This window comes from Bos taurus, chromosome 11 (genome assembly GCF_002263795.3).
Source record: "Bos taurus isolate L1 Dominette 01449 registration number 42190680 breed Hereford chromosome 11, ARS-UCD2.0, whole genome shotgun sequence".
NCBI classification, from domain to species: domain Eukaryota; kingdom Metazoa; phylum Chordata; class Mammalia; order Artiodactyla; family Bovidae; genus Bos; species Bos taurus.
In genome coordinates this window covers 68176345-68201310 of record NC_037338.1, presented here as the reverse complement: position 1 = coordinate 68201310, position 24966 = coordinate 68176345, and the positions used below count along the sequence as shown (strand labels likewise).

At 37.9% G+C, this 24966-nt stretch overlaps 1 protein-coding gene across 1 annotated transcript in view; it reads right to left on the bottom strand.

Moving 5' to 3' along the window:
* The window catches only part of GMCL1 (germ cell-less 1, spermatogenesis associated), a 56631-nt gene extending 32159 nt beyond the window's left edge, over nt 1–24472 (bottom strand). The window contains 9 exon segments of the mRNA NM_001101983.2: nt 3482–3619; nt 6364–6454; nt 7950–8034; nt 9736–9801; nt 10756–10868; nt 13225–13322; nt 14814–14910; nt 15550–15673; nt 23957–24472. Of these exon segments, the coding sequence (NP_001095453.1) occupies nt 3482–3619; nt 6364–6454; nt 7950–8034; nt 9736–9801; nt 10756–10868; nt 13225–13322; nt 14814–14910; nt 15550–15673; nt 23957–24216 (1072 nt within the window). The 5' untranslated portion in view covers nt 24217–24472.
* Nucleotides 24473–24966: the final 494 nt, after the last annotated feature.

Sequence of the window (24966 nt, the reverse complement as noted above, 5' to 3'; positions counted from 1 at the left end):
TGCCTGCAATGAGGAGACACAAGCTTGATTCCTGGGTCGGCAAGATCCCCTGGAGAAGGAAATGGCAACCCACTCCAGTATTCTTGCCTGGAGAATCCCATGGACAGAGGAGCCTGGCAGGCTATAGTCCACAGGATCACAAAAGTCGGACACGATTTAGCGACTAAACCACCACCACCCACTGATAGTGAGGTGACTGGAGAGGACGCTTGAACAGGGGGGCAGAGGTTTGATAAACGATTCCTGAAGCAAATTAAAAACAGTGACCAAGTAAAAGTGATATAAGGAGTCACAAGGTACAAGCTTAGCAATGAAATATGAGTTTGCAGTGGTACCAATACAAAAGTTATAGAATGTTCTGGAGCAGTACTCAGCACAAAGTAGAGGGTATTAGAACAAAGAAGGTTTAGTTTAGTTTTAGAATTTTGTAAAGTAGGACAGAAAGTTAAAGGCAACTGTGACAGAGAGCAGTTCAGATGATCTAATATGAAATCCAGGTCTGAAAGGAAGAAAAAAGCAGGAGGCTTGAAAGACTGGCAGAAAATGGAGTTTAAAATGGACTGGAAATCAAATAACAGTGTAAGAGGAATGAGACTATGAACCATCTAGAAGGTTATTTATAGCCTGCAAACTACTGGATTTCTGATGCTGAGAAATTTGGGGTTACAGAAAGATTCAAATGTAGCAAGGGCTTAATGATCAGCAGATAAATGTTACAGGAGTTAAGGTCAAATTACTCAGAGGCTAGTAAATGTAATGATAATATGGACACATTACATTACCGAAGAAGGGTGGAGAATTCATTTCACATTTAAATGAATGTGAAAGAAAAGACTGGGGGTCAGAAGAGAAAGAAGAGAGTATGAGCTGGATCACGTGCAACAAGGATTTAGAAAGGGCACTAAGGTGGCTGGGCCGATGACTATCTGGCCTCCTAACCCTTTATTAGCAGGATGTGTTGAGAGAAAGTCCTCCACAGAGGGAAAATACTCTCTTCTGAGAGAGCTAAATAAAATGGAGGGAATATAGGAGAGGACATAAAGAGAAAGGTCTGGGAAAGATGGTAACAAGATAGGTCAGAGGTATCAATGGGGAGGGAAGCAAGACAATGAGAGTATAGAACAAAACAGACTTAATGACCTCACCTAAGGTAAATCTAATTCATGAGAGCTGGACCACAAAAAAGGGTGAGCACAAAAGAACTGATGCTTTCGAATTGTGGTACTGGAAAAGGCTCCTGAGAGCTCCTTGGACTGCAAGGAGATCAAACCAGTCTGTCCTAAAGGAAATCAACTCTGAATACTCATTAGAAGGACTGATGCTGAAGCTGAAGCTGCAATACTTTGGCCACCTGATGCAAGGAGTCTACTCACTGGAAGATCCTGATGCTGGGAAACATTGAAGGCAAAAGGAGAAGGGGGTGACAGAGGATGAGATGGTTAGATAGCGTCACCAACTCAATGGACATGAACTTGAATAAACTCCAGGAGATGATGAAGGACAGGGAATCCTGGTGTGCTGCCGTCCATGTTGTCACAAAGAGTTAGACACAACTGAACGACTGAACACAACAAATCTAATTCTATGAAATAATGGAATTCAACCGTGCTCAACACAGTTAAATCCTAAAATACTACCATGTTTCTACACAAAGTCTGGATTTAATTTGGAATTAACAGGTGGCTCAGACGGTAAAGCATCTGTCTACAATGCAGGAGACCCGGGCTCAATCCCTGGGTCAGGAAGATCTCCTGGAGAAGGAAATGGCAACGCACTCCAGTATTCTTGCCTGGAAAATCCCATGGACGGAGGAGCCTGGTAGGTTATAGTCAGTCCGTGGGTTTGCAAAGAGTCAGACACGACTGAGCGACTTCACTTTCTATTAAAATTTTAATTTTTTTCTCATTTAATCTCATTAAATCTTGAATTTAATTCTGACCTAAAGATGATAAAAAATGTATATATTAAAATTTCCCAGATTACTGAACATATAACTCTGAATAATGTTAACACATTTGGCACTATTTCTGAAAAATGATCAGTGAATTTTAGCTAAATAACTGAAACTATTTTCACTTATTTCAAATCTGGGATACATTCCTATTGAGAGCATATACCAAGGTATCTTGAAGATGTGAGCTATACGGCCACTTTTTGCCCTCTCACAAACAGCATGGGATTTAATTTTAGTTATACCCTGCTTTTGAAATGATAATTTATTCGGATATACAGGAAAAACTATTTGTCCATTTATATTTTAAAATGAAAAAAGTGCCCTCTATTTTAAGTCAGAAAAAATCATGGATGAAATCTGGTCAGAAATTTGGGATCTAAATTCTTTTCAATTTTATATTAAAGCAAAATATTTCAGACTAGAAATATTTATGCCCATCTTACATTTCAAAAATATACAGCTTATCCCCTTGCATCACAGACACACCTAAATTAAACTACTTTAAAACAGACTTTATTTTTTAAACTCTTTAAAAATTCATTAGAGAGAGCCTTAAAAGAAGTATGATTAGAGTGGGAGTATGGAATAAGCCCTGGCATCCAATGTCACACACTGCTAGTGTCTGGTGTATAATATACACTAAAACTAGTATAAAGCTGCTATACTAAAGGGGCACATGATCTTCAAATGAAATGGTGACTGAGCAAACAAATCTCAGACCCCCAACCCACACAAATATAATACAAATGAATTATTCAAAATTAACAAAAAAGCACTGTCTATAAACCTGCCTAGAGTGATTTTATTAAAAAATGCATTACTTTAACTACCAGAAATGTTAACTCTCAGTTTGTTTTCTATTGAATACCTTTATAAATAAATGTACCGATTTTAACAATTTAAATCTATAAACACAATTATGTCAAAAACTAAGATGCCAAAAAATTATAATTTTCAGATAAATCTATACAAATTTACAAGTAAATCTTCAAATGCTACTTTCTATTTCTTAAATGTGAATATAGTACTAAATTTAATCCTACACAAACACTAGCTAGAAAATTAAAACAGTAATTGTTTCACAAGTTTTAAGTCATAACCAGCAAAGATATTACATTTGCTTTGACATAAAGCAATGTCTTTATGTCTTTAAGACTAGGATACGAAAAAGAAAACAGCAAATTTAAGGAGTATTAATAGAAAAAGAAGTTGACCTTTAAATAACACTTCAAAGTCTAGTCCAAAATAGTGTACTGGTAAGGCAAATTAAAGAACACCCACATTATAGAATACTATACAGCCACTTAAATGTTCTGAAGAGTATTTAAAGATATGGGAAGATACTCATAATATATAATGTGAACAAAGAAAATTATCTACATGGTATGATTCTGCTTGGTATAAAAATCCTTGCTGGAATTAAGGATAACTTCTATTTTCTTCATTATTATTTTTCTATGATATATATATTTTACTATTACAATCAGAAAGATTTTACTTAAAATCACAATTTTATCCTGTTCTTACCTGAAGGTACTAGAGAATCTTGTTCAATAATTCTTGCAGAGGCCAAATCACTGATAATATACTGTAACCTTAAATGTCTGAATACTGACACAAATGGTTTTCCTTGCTCAGTTTCAAGGAAGGTCATACCTTCAAAATCTACAAAACAAACAAAACCAAACAAAAAAGCTTAAACTAAATAGACATTCTTTTCAAAATGTATTAATTTATCTCTTCAAACTTGGGGAGATTTAGAAAAAAAGCCCCAGGAAATTAACTTTGGTCCTAATTAGACCCTTGGGCTGGGAATTCAATTGATGCCTTTCTGGGGGTTGGAGCTGACAGCACATAGCCCAGCAAGGTGGGAAAGGAAGGGTTGAGAATGGTGGTCGAGGGTACGATATCTTTCCAGAATCCCTTTTCCCAGGGACTGAACACTTCAGTGGAACTCTAGCCCAAATACCTCATTCAAGGGTCTTCACAAGACACGGAACATTTCTTGGCATCTTTCTAATTTACACTTTAGTTACAAGCGATGAACATTACTCAAAACCTTAATTCTCTACTACAATACAAAATAAGATACAAAGACATTGTAGCTGTGAATCTGCAACACAAGGGTAGTATTTATTGTTAAAATAATTGAAAGTTATGGGTCTTTTCTTCTAGGGAGAATTTAAGCTTATTTCCAAAAATACTCTCAGCTGCATTCCAATATGCTCTCATGAGTGGGAACGAAAGGTCTGCTGCTATCAAGCATGGACTTGCACATAATCCTTAGCCTGTTTTCTGTTACAAGGTATACCCACAGCAGTGGACTCAGCCTTGTTGCTGTGATAGGAAATAAAGGAAGCAATCCTTAAGTATAACTATGCAGAAAATTTGCTAAATTTCTATTGTTCTCTTGGTCCTGACGCATATATATCTGAAAAGACAAATAGTTAAGATAACCTAAGAGGAATATTGGGCTTCCCCTGGGCTTTCCTGGTGGCTCAGATGATAAAGAATTTGCCTGCAATGAGGGAGACCCGGCTCAATGCCTGGGTCAAGAAGATCCCCTGGAGAAGCAAATGGCAACACACTCCAGTATTCTTGCCTGGAGAATCCCATGGACAGAAGAGCCCGGTGGGCTATAATACATGGCGTCGCAAAAGAGTCGGACACGACTGAGCAACTAAACAACAACAAAGAGGAATATACTAAAATATAGTGGGTAAGGGCTACAAGTGATCTTTTTGGTCTTATTTTCTGGGTATCTGTCACTTTTATAATTTAAAAACTGTTTGAAATAAACTTCTGAAGTCCTCTTTGAAAAACAAGGGCATCAGACATACATTCTGCCTTATGCAGTAAATGTTTCCCTGCAAAGTTTTCTTAAACTGTATACTTTTATACTACTGAGGCTGGGACAGAGAGCCTAGAGTGGGAAAACCAGAAGGCAGAGGGAACCACAGTTTCCTATTCTAGCTTCTGCCACTTAGGCTACAAAGTAATTTCTCTCTTGATGGACTGTTGCAGTTAATCCAATTGGAGCTCAAATGAGCATAAATTTATGTCAAAATTTACCTAACATCTACTGCTTCTATTGACCCGCTTTGTTTTTTTAACTTCTCTACCTCCTTTATCTTTTTCAGCTTTTACTTCTGTTTTTAACTTAAATTTTCTCCTCTACCTTTTTCCTTTACAATTTCTTAAATCCCTCTTTAACTTCCATAAAGTATAACTTAAGACAGAAATTTAGTGTTTTATTCTTGAAGCAAATCAAGTTAGATTTTATTGCTATGGTCATTTATACATTTTGGTTCATAAGCTTCAAGGAAAAACAATTAGCTAGTAAATCTCACTACATAATTCTAGAAAATTTATTTAAATAAGACTAAAAGAGCACACTGAATTTTAATATAAGAGCCTCTATTCATCAATACACCTTTAAAAAAGTTAAAAAACAATCTAAACTGAAAGATAAATGCAACACATATTTGTGACAAAGAATTGGTTATCAAGAATATATAAAGAATGCCCATATATCAGTAAGAAAAGACAATTACATTACTAAAATAGGAAAAAGACCTGAACAGACATTTCACAGAAGAAGAAAACATATGCTGATAAACACACAAAGAGCTGTTCAATCTCTTCAGTTTTCAAGGAAATGAAAATCAATACCACAGTATAATAGTTCAATAACAACAAAAAACAGGATGATATGTTGTCCAGGAGTGAGGTGAATCTGGCTTGTATTGGCTCACAGGAGCTCATGGCATGCATTTCTTTCCAACTCCACATTCAGTAGTATCATGTTAGCCTGAAATTAGTCATGCTAAGAAAATTTATCATTGAAAATTTTTTTTAAATGCTATAAATAAGTGATTATTTTTTCAGAAAGCCAGCTTACTAGCACATCACTATGTTATACATTCATGTTAAGACATGTGTAGAATACCATAACATTATTTTTTAAAAGCAAGGGAAAAATAAACACAAAACTAAAGACAGTGGTTGGGGAAAGCTGAAGTGACACAACAGAAAAGAAGCACATGAATAGACTGAGTTTTTAATGTTCAAGTACTTGATTAGTTCATTGAGGTTCAATACATTATTTTTTTTTTTTTTTTAAAGAAAAAGGTAGTTATGCACAGGTAAAAAATGATAGTGAACTAAGAAAATCATGAACTAAGGACTGTGATTTTTATCCACTTTTTTGCTCCTGATGGCCATTAAATTTTTTTTTTTCTGTAATCTCTTTTATCCAACCTAAATTTTTTCAGTATAAATAAGGGACTGAGTTAGATCATTCCCAACGTCCTCTCCAGCTCTAAAATTCTCTATTTATCAATAAATCAGGGCTCAGTTTTAATTAAATTTCAATAAAAAAAAGTTCTGAATAACAATTTTAATCACACCTTTTTTCCTCTTAGAAAACCAGACATCTGTTTCAGTCAAAAGCTGTTTCAAAGATCCATTCCAAGAAGGCACAAGTTGAAGGAACATCCACTAGATTAAAAAAAATAAGAAAAAAACCCCGTAAAACTTCATCATTTTGAGTTCACATTTTCAAACTGTTTTCTTAAAACACAGTATCTAAAAATTTAATTTCCATTTTATAAGCAACTGAAAGAAGTAAAACTATTACATGATATGCTCATGATAAGCCTTAAATTCATCATGGCATTAATCGTGGTCCAAAGATAAAAACTAGATGAGCATATAAGGAATAAGCTAATACCTGAAAAATATTTATGGTTTCAAATGCACTATAGTTTTAGTATTAAAAAGGTAAATGTCCTACATGTGTGTGTACACACATACATATAAAATATACTATATCATAGAGTGTAGATACAACACATATACACAATATATAAAATATACTAATTTATTTTACTCAATTAACAATTAAGTTTCATGACATCCTATGTGAGATTATAAAAGAAATTAAATATGCGAAAAAGGAATTTCTCATTGTCTAACTGCTGTTGAGACAGTATGCAGAGTAATGAAGAACATGAATTTTTAAATCCTGGTCCTGTCAACTAATAGAGAGGGGAATTACCTAATTTCTCTGGGCTTTAATTTCTTCATTTGCAAGATGAGCATGATAATATGTCAACCTCACAGGACATTAGAATTAATATGGGTAACATAGAGCAGTGCCTAGCACATAGTAAACATTCAATACTTATGAGAAAGAATGAATGCTACCAGTGGCTCAGAGATAGAAATGGGCTGTCTACCTTCCTTTAATGACTGGTTACCACATTTACTGAACTTCCTTGAGGAAAAATAGTAATAGAATCTCACCCAGAAGGTGACTCATTCCCAGGTTTCATGACCATGTTAATGTAAACTTGGTGCTAAGGACAAAAGGCTAACAGCAAAATCATGCCGTGGGGAAAGCACAGACTAGAACTCACAGACCTGGGTTCTGTCTCACGTCTGCCATGTAGTAACTGTAAGAATTCTAAGTGTTACCATCTACAGAACAAAAGTAATAGCCCACTTGTCTCTTCAGAGTTGTGAAAACTAAATTATACTAAAAATGTTGAAACCTTACAAAAGGATGAAGTGAGACATATGTCTGAAGTACAAAAGACCTGTAAAAGAATCTCAACATTCTCTAGAAAAATTTGTTAAAAATTTCATCATAAAGTTATTAATTCAACTAAAGCTCAATTCTGAAAACATTTCTGAAAACTGCATAAAATATTTAACATTTCTGATCATGTAAATAACATGTTAATTACTGGGGAAAAAAAACCTTGGAAAAAACAAATGTATTCCTAGAAGAGAAAAGTATAAAGAATACAATTAAAATTACTCATGATACCAATTCCCTAAGCCTAAAGACTTAGCATTCTGGCATATGTCCTTTTCCTTTTCTTGCATGTATAATCACTCTCTCACCACTGGACACGAGCTATTTTCAGTTTTTCACTATTATAAGCAATGCTGAGTGGCTATCTTTATACATATCATATTATGGAAATACCTTTTTAAGGGCTGTGTATACATCCATCTCCACTTGCATCACAAACAAGTTAGATGAACCAATGAGTTGTTTCATGACATTTATACTAGAAAAGATAAAATAGAAGTAGTGAGCCTCTCTTTATACAAAAGTTAAAGACTCTGGTAGAACTGAAAATGTTTTTAAAAGTCTTTTTTATCAAAAGAAAACATGGAATTAAAAAACTACATCAGTCTTTGTGCCCAAGACAAAGAATCTTAGACAAAAACAATCTATTTGAATGTAAGAATACTTATAATTCAGACTGTATGCTGCAAAAGGTTTTTTCTTGCACTGCTGAGGAACAAAAAGCTTGCTCCACTGATTAATCAAGGTAAAGCAAAGTCCTAATAAGATAAGTTTTAGCATGCTCTCATAAAGTAGCAGCCTTCCCTTTCTTTTGCCTTTCCCTTTCATTCAATTAAAATTCTGTCAAAATTCACTGAAGAAGATATATCTTCAAAGTAACCTTTTACTTCCAGGCTTAAGAGAACTGCTTAGTCATAAAACAAGTTTTTATTTTATTAAGGGAGTAATATCAAAAAATAAGTGTTAGTATAAATTTAGAATGGAAATGATATTACTAGCTCTTTTCTTTTTTCCCCTTCCCCCCACTACCCTAAACAAGCCAGAAGAGCATCTGAATTTTTACGATGACCACTATGATTTATTTTCCTTTTGAAAAAAGCTCAATGAGAATTATAGAAGATAAAAAGTGTTTCTAATGACGTTATGCCTTGACATCATTAGGTGATGATTTTCTGGTAGAATACAATACTTCTCAAATCTTTCTATCAAAGTACCTCTTAAAGGCAAATGAAAGGAAAGGATCCAGGAATCTAGGAGAAGGCTAGCCATAAAAATAACATTTCTATTAATTTTTGTATTTATAAGCCCAAAGAAACTTGAATTCTCTCCATTCCATGATGTATTTAAACATAAAAATGTTTACTTCTCTCCTACTCCTCCCTACCTTTCTCCCCTCAAAAAGTCAGCAAAATTGACAAACCAGTAAGCCACTGAATGTGGCTTTGGTTTTGTACATAACAAAGCCTTTGGTTTTGTACATTTCCATCAGAATGCTATACACTCCCAGGGACATTTGTACCCCTGTTTCAGAAGCACCACTGTCAAGGTACTGCAATCCTGAAAGTGATTATGGCCTTTAAAAGTTCATTCCCACTCTGAATTTCTCAGACCCATAGCAGATATGTTAGCTCCATTATTACAAATAGGTTCAGAGAGAACAGAGACCATGACATAATCATCTCTGCCTCTTTCAAAGCCCTTAACAGAGTACCTTTACACATAGCCGTCATTCAGAAATTACTTGAAGGGAGGAAGGAAGAACAAGCAAACTAAAACAAAAGACCACCTTAATTGTAAATTTAATTTCATCAGTCTTAGTAACAAGTTTAAGACAATTTTCTCAAATGTAATTTCTGGATAATAAGAGATGGTGGTTTTTAAAATAAATGTTTAGATTCTTTAAGAGTCCAGCTAAAGTGAGGTAACCCTAGAGACTTTCTATAGTTTTACAGCAGCAATGAATTTTTCCATTAAAATTGATTAAAACAGTAGACATAATATGCACTGTATCAAAAAAACGCATTGTATCATTTGCAACAAAGGAAAGAAACTTAGATACATTTCATTAAGTTCACTTTTTCATAATATATTTTTGTTTTATATAAAAATGTCTTGCATACTTTTAACAAATGAAGAATAGTCTTTTGGATAATTATGAAGCTATTTAAAATTCAAATACCTCAGTTCTTTAAAAAGTTCAACATTCTGGTGAGTCATCAAATTGTTTAGAAGCCATTCAAGGCACCTGAAATTAAAACATGGAATTATTTCATTATACAGTATATATTTATGATTTATTAAGCAGGACATACAGTTAAAGTAAAAACAGAATATTAATCTTGCTAGGACATGCTCAAATATTTTAATTTAACAACTGGAAATTTAGTACTGATTTTGTCAGCAGTTAGTAAGGGAATATTCCCTTAATATTAATAAGAGCCTTTCTAATTGAGAAAACTTCATTTTCAAGTTTGTGTTAAATGGTTTATGAAGGGCCTTACATACTTCTGTTACCTTCTTTATAATTTGAAAATGGGTACTGCAATTCTCAAGACTTAAAAACACTGCCAGTAGTTGCACTGATATACAGTCAGCCCTCGGTATCCGCAGGTTCTGTATCCGTGGATTCAACCAACCGAGAATTGAAAATATTGGAGAAAAAAATAATAACTTCAGAATGTTCCAGAAAGCAAAACTTAAATCTGTCGCAAGACAGCAACTATTTACATAGCATTTACACTGGATTTATAACTATTTACATAGCCTTTACATTGGTATTATAAATAATCCAGAAATGATTCACAGTATACAGAAAGATGGTTACTTGAATATACTAGATCATTAAATAAGGGAGGTGAGCAACCGCAGATTCTGGTATCCACTCAGGTCCTGGAACTAATCCCCTGCGGATAGTGAGGGACGACTGTAATGGCTATTATGCCTACTGCTTTAAAACATTTAATAGAAATGTACTGTAAAGAGGGACCATAGTTTTTATAAGCATGTATAACCCACCCACAGTCACAGAGACCACACTTTTGAAGAATTTACTAATTAGTCCAAATATAAAAAGGAACCTTTTATAGCAAATTCTATTCTTTTTTTTCTTTTTTTTAAATACCTATACATTCTCTTAAGAAACCAAAGCAGTCAAATTCCCAAAAGTGGAATGAGAGGAAACACAAGTAAGGTAACTCACTTTTTCTTTACAGAATCTAGTCCATAGGTCCCTGCCGATGTGTAATAGCCACACACAGTTTTCACATTAATTGTCTCCTTCATTGTCTCACCACACTGCTGTATTAAACCATCCTGTAAATATAAATAACCACTGGAAAGGCCCATTTCATACGGGAAAAATTAGCTCTGAATATGTGCTTTCACATATTAAAAAGGAAGAAAGAAAGAAAACCACTAAGTGCAGCAAGCCTAAGTCTTTTTTGAAAGTCCAGTAAAAATTCCTAAAAAAAAAAAATCCAGCAAGTATTCAACTAAATACTTGAACTGAAAAACGGAAGGGAGAGGGTAAAAGCAGTAAGACAGAGATAAAAATTGCTACTCTCTTTTCTGTTCTCCTCTCTGGGACCTTTGCAAACTTAAGCAGCATTCTGTTTTGCCGTTCTTTTAAAACTAAGACCTTTTTACACAGTCAGACGACTATGTGATGGGCTGGGCAAGTACACAGTATGAATCAAGAGCAAGTTGTTATTAAAGTTTAAAACACCTATCAATAGCTAAGAAATACACCTAAGACAAATATAGTATTGTTTTAAACACGTTGAAATTTTAATCTAAAATGTTTATATAGAAGATTTCAAATGGCTAATTTTATTTAATATAGGGAAAGAATTATCATTTTTTACTCAAATTTCTGAGCTATATTCACCATGCAAGAGTATTACTGTTAAATAGCTAAGTCATAAAGATAATGCAGAAAGTGAGTTTACTCAAATTTTTGAACTACATCCACCATGCAAGAGTATTATTGTTAAATAGCCAAGTCACACAGATAATGCAGAAAGTGAATTTAGAATAAAACCTAAAAAGGATTAAAAGTTACAAAAGTATAATTATTGAAAATAAGTATCAAAAGGATCAAAACGTTAAAAAGTCAAATTACCTCAGCCAGGGATATTTAACAAGCTATTAACTATTATTTCAAATAAACCAGTATAAAAATGCCACATAAAAAGAAACTTAACTTTTTAAAATGATCAAAATAAAATGTTGACTCAAACCGGGATTTTAAACTTTCCGGCAAGCTATTCTAGACTCCGCCCCTTTCCTTTTAAAATCCATCTGTGTCATCAGGTCTAGTGGATAATCCCTGCTTAACCTCCCAGTATCCAGTTTTCCTCTCCATGCTTTTTACCCTCATCTAGACCCTCCTGTGGATTACTGCAATAGGATTTATACTCAACTTTCCTTTCAGCTCATCCTTCACACTGATCCCAAGCATTCTTCCTAAAATACAACTTTGTCTTTCCTCGGATTAGAACTTTTCAAAAGCACTTATGCAAAGTGTTAACTTTTTAAAAGGTACTGAGGGACTTTCGTGATCTGGCCTCTGCCTCTTTTTCTCCAACCCTTCTATTCTATGCTAGATCTGTGTTCCACTCAGATTTTCTAACGCTCCATTATTTTCTCATTTCTAAGTCTTAGTTTTCTGCATGAAATGCTTTTTCTTCCCCTCTCTTCTTACTTCACAAGTAAACACATTTTTAGTTTTTAAGACTCAACCTCAAACACAACTTCCTTCTCTTACACTACCAGGTTAAACTGACCACTTTGCACATCCACTAAATGCTACAGAAAGTTTATCATCATATCTATAATATTGGACAGCTCTTACTTTAGTTTTGGGGCCTGTATATCAACTCTTCCTCCTCGACTCTACACTTATTATATTGTGAGCTTCTTGAAGGCATAGATATCTTTATTTACCTCTGGATCTCTATGCCTAGCTTGACACACTGCTCAATATACTTCTGTTGAATAAACAAATCTGTCATTCTGTCAATAGGTTATATACATTTAGGTGGTTTACACGCAATTATTTCCTAAGAAAACATTTACATAGTAAGCACTCAATGTTTTCCGAATCCATGAACTATATGAATTAATAATCAAATCATAAGCCACTTGCTTCATAATAGTCAAGATAAGTCATTAATGCACAGAAAGAAGTGAAAGTCGCTCAGTCATGTCTGACTCTTTGCGACCCCATGGGCTATACAGCCCATGGAATTCTCCAGGCCAGCATACTAGAGTTGGTAGCCTTTCCCTTCACCAGGGGATCTTCCCAACCCAGGGATTGAACAGGTCTCCTGCATTGCAGGCGGACTCTTTACCAGCGGAGCCACAAGGGAAGCCCCATTAATGCACAGAAATCTATAAATGGATTTAGACAAGTATATTAGTTTCACATTATAGTCATTCTAAGATCTCTACATAGAAACAGCCTGCCTTCATTTTACACAAATATCAAGACCCTCCTCATTTGTAGTAAAGTTTTTGGTTTAACATTTTAAATGACTTATCACAAAAGAAATATTTATATATTAATTTTAAAAATTATAAAAAACTAGGTTTTATTATTGTTTTTGGAAGGGATACCTTGAAACAAAGATACAAGTATTATTATTTTTTGAGTAATATGCATACTTACCAATTGCAGCATACAAGCTGCTGCCAAAATGGCAATGACTCGACTTGGCTTTATTAAGACATCATCTCGATACAATGACCCAAACGCCACCTGAAGTGCTGAAAGCAAAATACACAGAAGCAAAATACACAGATAGAATAAAATAACAACTTTAGCTGTAAGAATATTACAAGAATAAGGACAGTCTTTATACACTAAGACATATGTCTAAATCTAGTCTAAAAGGATAAGATGATCATCACTAATAAAATTACTGCTGCTGCTAAGTTGCTTCAGTCGTGTCTGACTCTGTGCAACCCCAAAAACAGAAGCCCACCAGGATCCCCCGTCCCTGGGATTCTCCAGGCAAGAACACTGGAGTGGGTTGCCATTTCCTTCTCCAATGCATGAAAGTGAAAGTGAAGTCGCTCAGTCGTGTCCAACTCCTAGCGACCCCATGGACTGCAGCCCACCAGGCTCCTCCATCCGAGGGATTTTCCAGGCAAGAGTGCAGGAGTGGGTTGCCAATAAAACTACTAGTAATGGTTATGGACTGATGATGCTTTAATAACAATGTTATACATTTCCATCAATTCTATCAAATCATGCTGGATTCTCCTACATCTAACCTTGATGTCAGTTAGTGGTCAGAATTAAGACACCCTTGGAAAGAGTTTTATGAAGATATTCCTGAGTAGATCAATCATTAAGTACAACTACACAGACCAAATGACAGTCTTAACCCTGGTGGTTCAGTGCTTCACTGCGGAGCATGGAATATCTCCTGGTCCTGTGAATGAGTGCTCAGCTGTGTCCAACTCCTTGTGACACCATGGACTGTAACCAGTCAGGCAGTCCTCTGTCTATGGGATTTTTCTGGCAAGAATACAGAGAGTGTTGCCATTTCCTCCTCCAGGGGCTCTTCCTGACCCAGGAATTGAACCCGCATCTTCTGTGTATGCTGCCACCACAGCTATTTGAACCTGTCCATCCTTTTCTCTATTGCCATTCTCATGTGTGTCCTGCAAGGCTGGCTTTATAAACATTCTTTACCCATGAGGTTAGTACTGGGTACTTCCACTTCAGTTATCAAAGAGGGAAGCAGGAGCACCAGGATAGAAGTTAGAACTATAGTCTGATCCTACCTCACTAAACTGCTCTGAGACCTAAAATAAGTCTCTTAAATCCTCCTGGCCTCAGCTTCGTCATCTAAAGACCATTATAGCTCTAAAACAATACTGACTACCTGATACATCTACTTGTTCCCAGAAAAGATCTTTCTGTACAGGGAATAATCAATGAATACTGTTTACTGGCTTACTGTTTACTGGTCATACTTCTCCTTTCTTCACTCTACATCCTCTATATCCCAGGCAGATATATTTTTAAACATGAAGGAAACGGACTGATAAAGCTGACATGACTAAGATTAGGGAGACACAGAACAGAATTGATAAAGTATAGAGTAAATCAATAAAAATTGTCACTGTGTGTGTTAAAAGGAGCTTTTTTCCTAGTTAACAAGGTTAGAAGAAAATACTTTCTGCCAAAAGGATAAAAAGGTTATGTTTTTATCATTTTTACATAATAGTAATTATGGTGGCAGTTACCTTCTATATCAATATTCTGGTCAGGAATCTCCAGTTCAATGGTATTCATGCTGGATTCTTTCCAAGAACCACTGAACATACTAGAAAAGTAGCCAGACTTAACAAAATGAAAAAGAAATTATGATAAAGAAACTATTAGGCTTATCAAAATACTATGTTTTTAATTAAAGAAAACTAAATTCTCATATTACTGTCTGAACTGAATTCCTATGTTACTACTTGAACCAACTAAGCTTTTCACTCAGTGGAACAATTTCTGAGTATATTTTATATATATATATATATGTTTTCCTTTTCAATAGTATTCTAAATGCAAGCATAGAAATTATACATTTAAGTATCTCATAAACATATGACAGCACACAAGATGGACACAAAATAATCTACTAAGGAAGTGAGAAAAGAAACTAAAAACTGTTGAGTCCTTCTTCTATCCTTTTCCCCTAACTTTTTCCATTTTTGTCAACAGAAGGCACTAAAATAAGTACCTCACTGGAATGACAAAAACATACTCCTAGGCCAGTATGACAATGAAAATTCAAAATCTGTTTCCTAGACCAAACTTAAGTTTTCACTAACAATATTCACAGTGTATCTCTTACAGAATGAGACTTGCCATCAGACAGGACAAATACTCATGCAAAAGACTATTGTAAAATACAATAAGAATAAGACTTAAAAGAATTTGAGTTAAGCAACTACTTTGGCTACTCAAAGAGAAAAATAAAATACTTACTTGACATAAATATATTTTGTGTAAGCTCCACTCTTCTCCTAGAGCACAAATCTTAATGTCACTGTTTTCACCATTTAAAAATAATGTTTGATAAATATATTTGGATGTACTCTTCAGTTTTTTCCTGTTAAAAGAAATGCAAACATTATGTATGTGTAATACTGAGTATTTTACTTATTTTGCATGTAACTCTAAATACTCTTTTTGCTCAATTTCTATTAAATACAACCAATCTGCCCACGGTATAAAAAGAGAGATATTATGCATTCAAATGCGCTTATGTACGGAAGGGCACATAAAAAACTAGTAATAGTGGTTACCTCTGGAGTACTCTATTCCCAAGAGGGGCAACAGTGGATAGAGGGGGTGGGGTGGGAGGAAGACCTTTCACTATACGCCTTTTTGCAATTTTTGAATTAAGTCAATTACCTATTCAATAAAGATAAGTCAGCATGATGATTTTGCTTATTTTTTTGTTTAGAAATCAGCACTATGGACAATGTCAATATAGTTGCAATAATATTGCAACTACAAAATGAAGAACAAGACCTACCCAAGTATTTTAGTAATTTACATTTGATCTTACTTTAGTACCAACAACTTTTTTTTAATGTAATTTATTTTTATTTTTGGCTGCACTTGGTCTTCATTGTTGTGAGGGCTTTTCTTTAGTTGCGGCAAGCTGGGGCTACTTTCCAGTTATACTGTGCGAGTTTCTCACTGTGTGTCTTCTCTCATTGTGGACAATGGACTCTAGGACATGCAGGCTTCAGTAGATGCAGCTCTGGGGCTCTAGAGCATAGACTCAGGTGTTGAGGCACATGGGCTTAGCTACTCTGTGGCATGTGGAATCTTTCCAGACTAGGGACTGAACCTATGCCTCTTGCATTGGCAGGTGGATTCTTTATCACTTAGCCACCAGGAAAGCCCCCAAACTATTCTTAAACTCCTTAAAATGTGTTTTTCCCTAAATTAGACAAATGGTTTACAGCCTCAGACCAAAGATTTTCACAACTATGCTCAATGGAGAAGTGTGTCTTAGGGTTTACAAAGGAGAGTGAGGAGTGAATTCTGGGTATCCCATCTAACCTCAACCAGAACAGCATCACGTATTATTATGCATCTGTAAATATCCTGGATTTGGGCATAAGATTTAAAGGAAGAACTGTGTAATTTTTGTTTTGACAATCTGTGATCAAGATGGTCCATCCAGTAGGTGAGGAAACCCCTAGGCAGAGGCTGATCAATATTTTTCATACTCCTGGCCAATCCTGACAGCTTTCCTAGTAAAACTTTTAAATGTAAACAAAGAAAAAAAATCATTAATCATTGATTAATGAAAAATGTAAAATTAATGATTAATGTAAAATTAATGATTATTTTTATTAAATGTAAAAAAAAATCAGTAATCATTCTGACAGCGTCTTAAATCTGTGTATTGAATACCTCTTCCCAATAGACAATAAAAATCGCACATGCTTTGGTGGTAGACAGACTTGGCTTTGAGTCCCAGCTCTATAACAGCTCAGTTACCTTACATGTGAAAAAAGGGTATAAATATTCACTTCATTGGGTTACTGTAAGAGATAAATAAGACAAGTAGTCTCCAGTTCCTAAAAGCACTCTCTCTAGATTATATGAAGATTAAAAGTGCAGAAAGGAATAAACCCACAACAGGAAAAAGGTGAGGTTGGGCTTATCATGTGCTGAGAGAATTCTATGGATCTGGAAGTTAGAAAACAAACTAGAATGGAAAAGAGCAGTGAAAGCCATAACCCAAAATGTATCAGGATCTAGAATGGAGGCTGAAGCCCTTCAGAACTGTGGGGTGGGGATGGGGCTGGGAGGATGAGATCTCAAGAGAAAAAGAAGGCAGAAAATGGGGAGACTTGTTCCCCTAATGACCTCCACCACTATGAACACAGAGTACAGATAACTCCTGCAAACAGAATCCAAGGTTTTTCTAGAAAGAAACAATATATTTATCAGGAAGAATTAAGACTCTGGTGTAGGTGTTGGAGCCCCACACAAAGCTATCCTTATCATGGCATTTGAGCAATATGTAACCTGTTACTTACCAACCTATTCACCAGGATTTAATCCTGGATCCCAAACTGTGTGCCAAAGCACCTGGAACACCACAGCAAACTCAGGGAGGCATGTGAAATATTACAGACTTAGAGGAAATCACAGCAACATCATTCAGACACTATGTGATCTATGCTATTTACTTGTTTGGACCTGACTATTAAATGTTTCTTTAGGGCCAGAGGTGCCAAGAAAAACATTATTGAGACACGAAGGGTACTGTGAACCAATAACGTTTGGGAATCTCTGTTCTAAAACAGAGCGTGTCGCACCCATATACAATCATATACAACTTAGTAGACAGTCTTCCTACTCAAAGGGGAGGCTCAGTAGTAATAAATCTATTTATTCAACACACACACACACACACACACACACACACACAAGCTACCCATTCTGAGGCAGCCAACCAAGGATCTCCCAACATGAGGAAGTTAGGAGTATTAAAGACTATTTTTAAAAAGAGAGAATTTGGCATCAGAGGAAACGTATAATTCAGGGAAAAGAGAACTTAAAAAAAGAATCCCAACACTCTAATTATAACTAGCACACCTACAGAGTTGAGATTTTGTTGTTGTTCAGTAGCTCAGTCAAGTCCAACTCTTTGAGACTCAAGGACTGTAGCACACCAGGCTTCCTTGTCCTTCATCATCTTCCGGAGCTTGCTCAAACTCATGTCCATCACATCGGTGATACCATCCAACCATCTTGTTTTCTGTTGACCCCTTCTCCTCCTGCCTTCAATCTTTCCCAGCAACAAGGTCTTTTCTAATGAGTTGCATCGTTTGGCCACCTCTTCGCATCAAGTGGCCAAAGTACTGGAGCTTCAGTTTCAGCACCACAGTTCGAAAGCATCAATTCTTTGGCACTCAGCTTTCTTTATGGTCCAACTCTCACATCCACACATGACTACTGAAAAAACCATAGCTTTGACTAGATGGACCTTTGTCGGTAAAGTAATGTCTCTGCTTTTAATACACTAAGTCTGTCATAGCTTTTCTTCCAAGGAGCAAGTGTCTTTTAATTTCATGGCTGCAGACACCATCTGCAGTGATTCTGGAGCCCAAGAAAATAAAGTTTGTCACTGTGTCTACTGTTTCCCCATCTATTTGCTATGAGAGTTGAGATTATTACATTTATAAAATAGGATGCTATGATAAAGGATGTCTCAGAAGAGGGAGAAAAGAGCTCTTAGGACCAAAAACATGGTTGCGGAAAAAAAAAAAAAAAAAGACAAAATTAAGGAAAATTTCCTAGAACATAAAGCAAAAAAGGCCTAGAAAGAAAAAAAGAGAAAGAGGTACAGTTCAAGAGATCCAAAATCCAGTTGACAGGGGTCCAAGAAAGAAAAAACAAAGATAACAGAAGAAAGGGAATTACAGAAGAAAGTTTCCCCAAAGCAGTCTTTAGACTGTAAGGATCCACCAAGCACCAAGGCCATTTAAAGACCTATATTTAAGTACCTTCTAAATTCCAAAATACCAAAGAAAAAATTCCAAACGCACCAGAGAGAAAAAAAAAGTCACCTAAAAAGAAAAGAGAATTGGACCAGTATCATATTTCTCATCAATATGGCAGGCTAGAAGACAATGAATTAAAATCATCAGATATAAAAAGTTATTTCAGATTAGACTTCTGCTGCTGCTGCTAAGTCGCTTCAGTCGTGTCTGACTCTGTGTGACACCATAGACGGCAGCCCACCAGGCTCCCCCTATTAGACTTCTGCACCGAGTCAAAAGATGACTAAAGTAAGAGACTAAATTTACAACTGGGTAAGCACAACATCCGCTGGATCATTGAAAAACCAAGAGAGTTCCAGAAAAATATCTATTTCTGCTTTATTGACTATGCCAAAGCCTTTGACTGTGTGGATCACAATAAACTGTGGAAAATTCTGAAAGAGATGGGAATACAGATCACCTGACCTGCCTCTTGAGAAACCTATATGGAGGTCAGGAAGCAACAGTTAGAACTGGACATGGAACAACAAGACTGGTTCCAAATAGGAAAAGGGGTACGTCAAGGCTGTATATTATCACCCTGCTTATTTAACTTCTATGCAGAGAACATCATGAGAAACGCTGGGCTGGAAGAAGCACAAGCTGGAATCAAGATTGCTGGGAGAAATATCAATCACCTCAGATATGCAGATGACACCACCTTTATGGCAGAAAGTGAAGACGAACTAAAAAGCCTCTTGATGAAAGTGAAAGAGGAGAGTAAAACAGCTGGCTTAAAGCTCAACATTCAGAAAACGAAGATCATGGCACCTGGTCCCATCACTTCATGGGAAATAGATGGGGAAAACAGTGGAAACAGTGTCAGGCTTTATTTTGGGGGGCTCAAAAATCACTGCAGATGGTGATTGCAGCCATGAAATTAAAGGACGCTTACTCCTGGGAAGGAAAGTTATGACCAACCTAGATAGCATATTCAAAAGCAGAGACATTACTTTGCCAACAAAGGTCCGTCTAGTCAAGGCTATGGTTTTTCCAGTGGTCATGTATGGATGTGAGAGTTGGACTGTGAAGAAAGCTGAGCACTGAAGAACTGATGCTTTTGAACTGTGGTGTTGGAAGACTCTTGAGAGTCCCTTGGCAAGGAGATAAGCCCTGGGTGTTCTTTGGAAGGACTGATGTTGAAGCTGAAACTCCAATATTTTGGCCACCTGATGCAAAGAGCTGACTCATTTGAAAAGACCCTGACTTTGGGAAAGGTTGAAGGCGGGAGGAGAAGGGGACGACAGAGGATGAGATGGCTGGATGGCATCATCGACTCAATGGACATGAATTTGAGTGAACTCTGGGAGTTGGTGATGGACAGGGAGGCCTGGTGTGCTGCAATTCATGGGGTTGCAAAGAGTCAGACACAACTGAGCGACTGAACTGAACTGAAGCACAAATTACCTTCTTCAGCAATTTTCTTAGGAAAATATACTTGAGGATGTAGTTCCCTCAGAAGAGTTCATAAAAGACACAGGCTACAGAAAACAGGATCTAATCCTACACACGGGGTCAATGTCTGTCCCAAGATAAGTGTTGACCTACAGGGCAATGAATCCAAATTGGAACAGGAAGATGAAGGGACCCGGGAGGGAGGTTTGGGTTTAAATAAGACGGACTCCACGCAAGTGTGTTTGGAAAGAGAAAAATCTGAAGACAGGATGAAGGAATATAATTCTTTTGTCCAATGGGTGGAAGCCAGTCAAAGAAGTCCAGGAAAATAAAAAAGCAACACACACACAAAAAAGAGTATTGTTCTAATAAGCTACAAATGAAAACAGGGTTCGAATTTAAACACTTAATGGAGTGGAAAAAAAAAGAAAAAAGATTCAATTTAATTATGAGTTTAAAAGATTTCTCCCAAGACAAAAACAAGTGGTTGTGACTTTGGACCCAGGAAGTACGATTTATAATCCTAGCACACTACTTGACTCTGCAGTGAACAACATTTACATAGCTCTAACAAAAAATAACTGTTCACTAGATTTCAATTTTGAGACACTCTATGGACAAGAAACTAAAGATCTGGTTGCAGAACAGCTGAGTTTTAAGTCTTGTTAATGTAAAAGTAAAACATGCACTTGACAAAAGGTCTTAGGCAGAAAGTGGGCCTGGAGACCAAAGCTTTTCATGGAGTGGTGGCTGAGGTAGAAGTGCACACGAGACAGACTCAGGAAGCATATTAGTGACAACTCACAAAATTCCTGACCTTAAAAATTTCTTACACCCTTTCTCCACGCTGAGCTGAATAAACTAGTCATCTTATGCTGGTATGCTAGTATAACACACTAGATTCTGATATACACTTCCTAATAAAGATTTGCTTTATTCGATTTTCCATTCCACTCTACTCATGTAATTTGGGGGTCAGCAAACTTTTTCTATAAAGGTCTAGACGGTAAATATTTTCAGTTTTGTGAGCTAGAGAGCCTTCAAGCTAGTTTTGTTGGCATGCCAGTGGGTGGTTCCTTGCTAGCCAGTCTTAGCCTTCCACACCCTAGCAAACTTTTCTACCATCTACAGGGCCACAACTCCTCTAACATTTGAATCTCAGCTTGGAAAAGGTGGCCCTATTCCAAACTTGTTTCTTATTTGGATAGTCTGTCTCAGCCCTAGAAGTAGTGACTGCTCCCTATGTCCTCTATTCTTCTATTTTTCAGAGATCTCTTTACTTCAATAATTTAATGCTATGCTATGCTAAGTCACTTCAGTCGTTTCTGACTCTGTTCGACCCCATAGACGGCAGCCCACCAGGCTCCCCCGTCCCTGGGATTCTCCAGGGAAGAACACTGGAGTGGGCTGCCATTTCCTTCTCCAATGCATGAAAGTGAAAAGTGAAAGTGAAGTCGCTCAGTCGTGTCTGACTCCTAGCGAATCCAAGGACTGCAGCCTACCAGGCTCCTCCGTCCATGGGATTTTCCAAGCAAGAGTACTGGAGTGGGGTGCCATGGTTATATTAAATTTTCTCTACTCAAAGTACTATGTAATTTCTTTCAAATGGACCCTGACATATATATTTCTATGTGTGTGTGTTAGACGCTTGCTGCTAAGTCGCTTCAGTCGGGTCCGACTCTGTGCGACCCCGTAGGCGGCAGCCCACCAGGCTTCCCTGTCCCTGGGATTCTCCAGGCAAGAACACTGGAGTGAGTTGCCATTTTCTTCTCCAATGCAGGAAAGTGAAAAGTGAAAGTGAAGTCGCTCAGTCGTGTCCGACTCTTAGCGACCCCATGGACTGCAGCCCACAAGGCTCCTTCGTCCATGGGATTTTCCAGGCAAATCCTTAGACGCTTAGTCATGTCCAACTCTTTGCAACTCTGTGGACTGCAGCCTGCCAGGCTTCTCTGCCCATGGAATTCTCAGGCAAGAATACTGGAGTGGGTAGCCATTCCCTTCTCCAGGGGATCTTCCTGACCCTGGGATAGAACCCAGGTCTCCTGCATCGGCAGATTCTTTACATCTGAGCCATCAGGGAAGTCCCATATATTTTTACAGTGACATTAAATACAGTGGTCTAAATACTAATTAATCGAAAGGCAGAGATAATCCTATTGCATTTTTTTAAAAACAAGACTCAACTAAATGCTGTCTACAAAATACTACTTTAAGACAGGTTAAAAGGGAATCAAGACAAAGTGATACTGGCTGTAGTAATACAGATGTAAACGTCTTTGTATTTTGTAAAGATAAGGGGAGCCAATTCATCAAGGAGACATAATATTTACTGACTGCTTCCATACCAGGCACTGTGCATTGTATGCATTCTAACATCCGTCAAGTCCTACAAGTAAAGTATTAGCATCTCCATTTTAGAAATAAGGCTGTTAAGTGCAAAATATAGACTAGAACTCAGAACCTGAGCTCTAAAAACTATACTACACTAATTCTCCAAAAAGGGAACTGAACAGTTTGACAGTCGGGGTCCATTTGTGTAAATATAAACATAAAACTGTATGAAAGGATTTAGAAATCAAATTACTTACAGAGGTTATTATGCTATTCTTATTTTATAATAAACACGTAACGTGTAGCATAAAATTTTACTCTTTTAAAGTTTTTTAAAAAAAATTACATCTATGTGACCCCCTGATAGCCTTAAAAAAAGGTAGCAACGAGACTCTTCATGTGAAAATATATTCAACTTACAAACTACATTTTAGTTCCCAAGTAAATACTCCGTTTTTCAACTCTTCTAAAAAAAAAGAGGTTAAGCAAGCTGCCTTACACATATCCACGGTCAACGACTTTGAGTGCTAGAGACGCTAAAAAGACTCTCCTGCTATTGAGGAACAACTGTACACACAACTGAAAATTTCACCTTTACAGTTAAAAAGAGCTCCTGTACGTAACCATTTCCCTTCCGCTGTGGGACAACAGGAGTGCCCATTTCAGGGCCTGAATGTACGTGTCTTGTACTATTCAAGGCAGCCGGATGCAAAACAACTTAATTCTACTGCCACCCACTCAAGAGAGGACCGAGGTGTATTACGGAAGGCCGGCTGGCTGGCCCTGTCTAAGGTTTAACGAGGCGCAAGCCTGGCTTGGCGTTTCTCAGTCTCATCTTGGGGCGGTAGCACCACCCTGGCGGCGTCTGCGGTTAACAAGCCAGACCACTGGGCGTCTCCCCAGGTGCACCCCATCCGGCCCGCCTCGGACCGGCTCCCAGGTCTACCCCGTCAAGGGCACGTCCGGCTCTTCACAGGCTAGGGAGCGCCGCAGCCCCCGAAGCCCCCAGGGCTCACCCCCAAGCCGGGGCGCGGGAGCCGCCCAACAGGTGCGAGAGCGGGCAGTGCGGGCGTGTCCCCCTCCCCGCCCCGTACCTTCGAGGGGTGTTGAGAAGCCGCTGCTGCTCGTCCCCTTCCTCCTCATCCTCGTCGGTCTCGGAATCGGGGTTACAGTAGCAGAAGGTCCCGCTGTTCCGCTTGCGCTTGTGACTGCCCGGACAGTAACAGAAGCCATGGCCGGGCGCGTCGCCGCCAGTCTCTGGCCTCCGGGCGGAGCCCCCAGCTCCAGAAGCCGGTTCCGGCTGGGCTCGGGTTCGCCCCGGGTGGCGTAGCACCCGGCTGCTCAGCAAGCCCATGGGTCACAGCTCCCCGAGACGGCAGGGAGCGCACCTCAGGGAGCCCAACACAGACGGTCTCCCGCCATGGCCGGCCACCACCGCCAGCCTCCACGGAGCCCGAGTTGCCTACACCGCCACCTTCTCACGAGCGGCCACGACCGTTGGAGCAGACGCCACAGTCTCCATCCTCCGCCCCGTCCGCTGCGTCTGGCCGCCCCTCGCGCGCGGACCGCAGGACCTCACCCCGTCGCTTTTGCAACAAAGCGCGTAACGTAGGGCGCATGCGCACGGCGAGCCTCCGGAAGGGGCGGGGAAAAGCGCGCGTACGTCACAGGTGGAGCCTGCGCAGAATGGGTTGAGGGCGGGAGCCGTACGGCGGGTGTGCTGTCCTGAGGTGTTTATGCTGAGCTTGGCTGGTCTCTCCAACAATACTGAGTTGGAGGCAGAGCTGCCCTTTAGCTTTAGTTTGGACATCCCCTTTGTGTTAGCAAGACCGGCAATTCTAGCTCATTTGTTCTTTCTAAAGATTCCCTAAAGTCCAGATGTCTTCTGGGCCCTGTGATCGGCACGGGGCAAAAAAGACATTGCTGTTTGGGGGTCTTTTTTGGAGGAGCTCATGGAAAAGAAATGCAAAAAAGCAAAATGGCTGTCTGAGGCCTTACAAATAGCTGTGAAAACAAGAGAAGTGAAAAGCAAAGGCGAAAAGGAAAGATATAAGCATCTGAATGCAGAGTTCCAAAGAAGAGCAAGGAGAGATAAGAAGCCTTC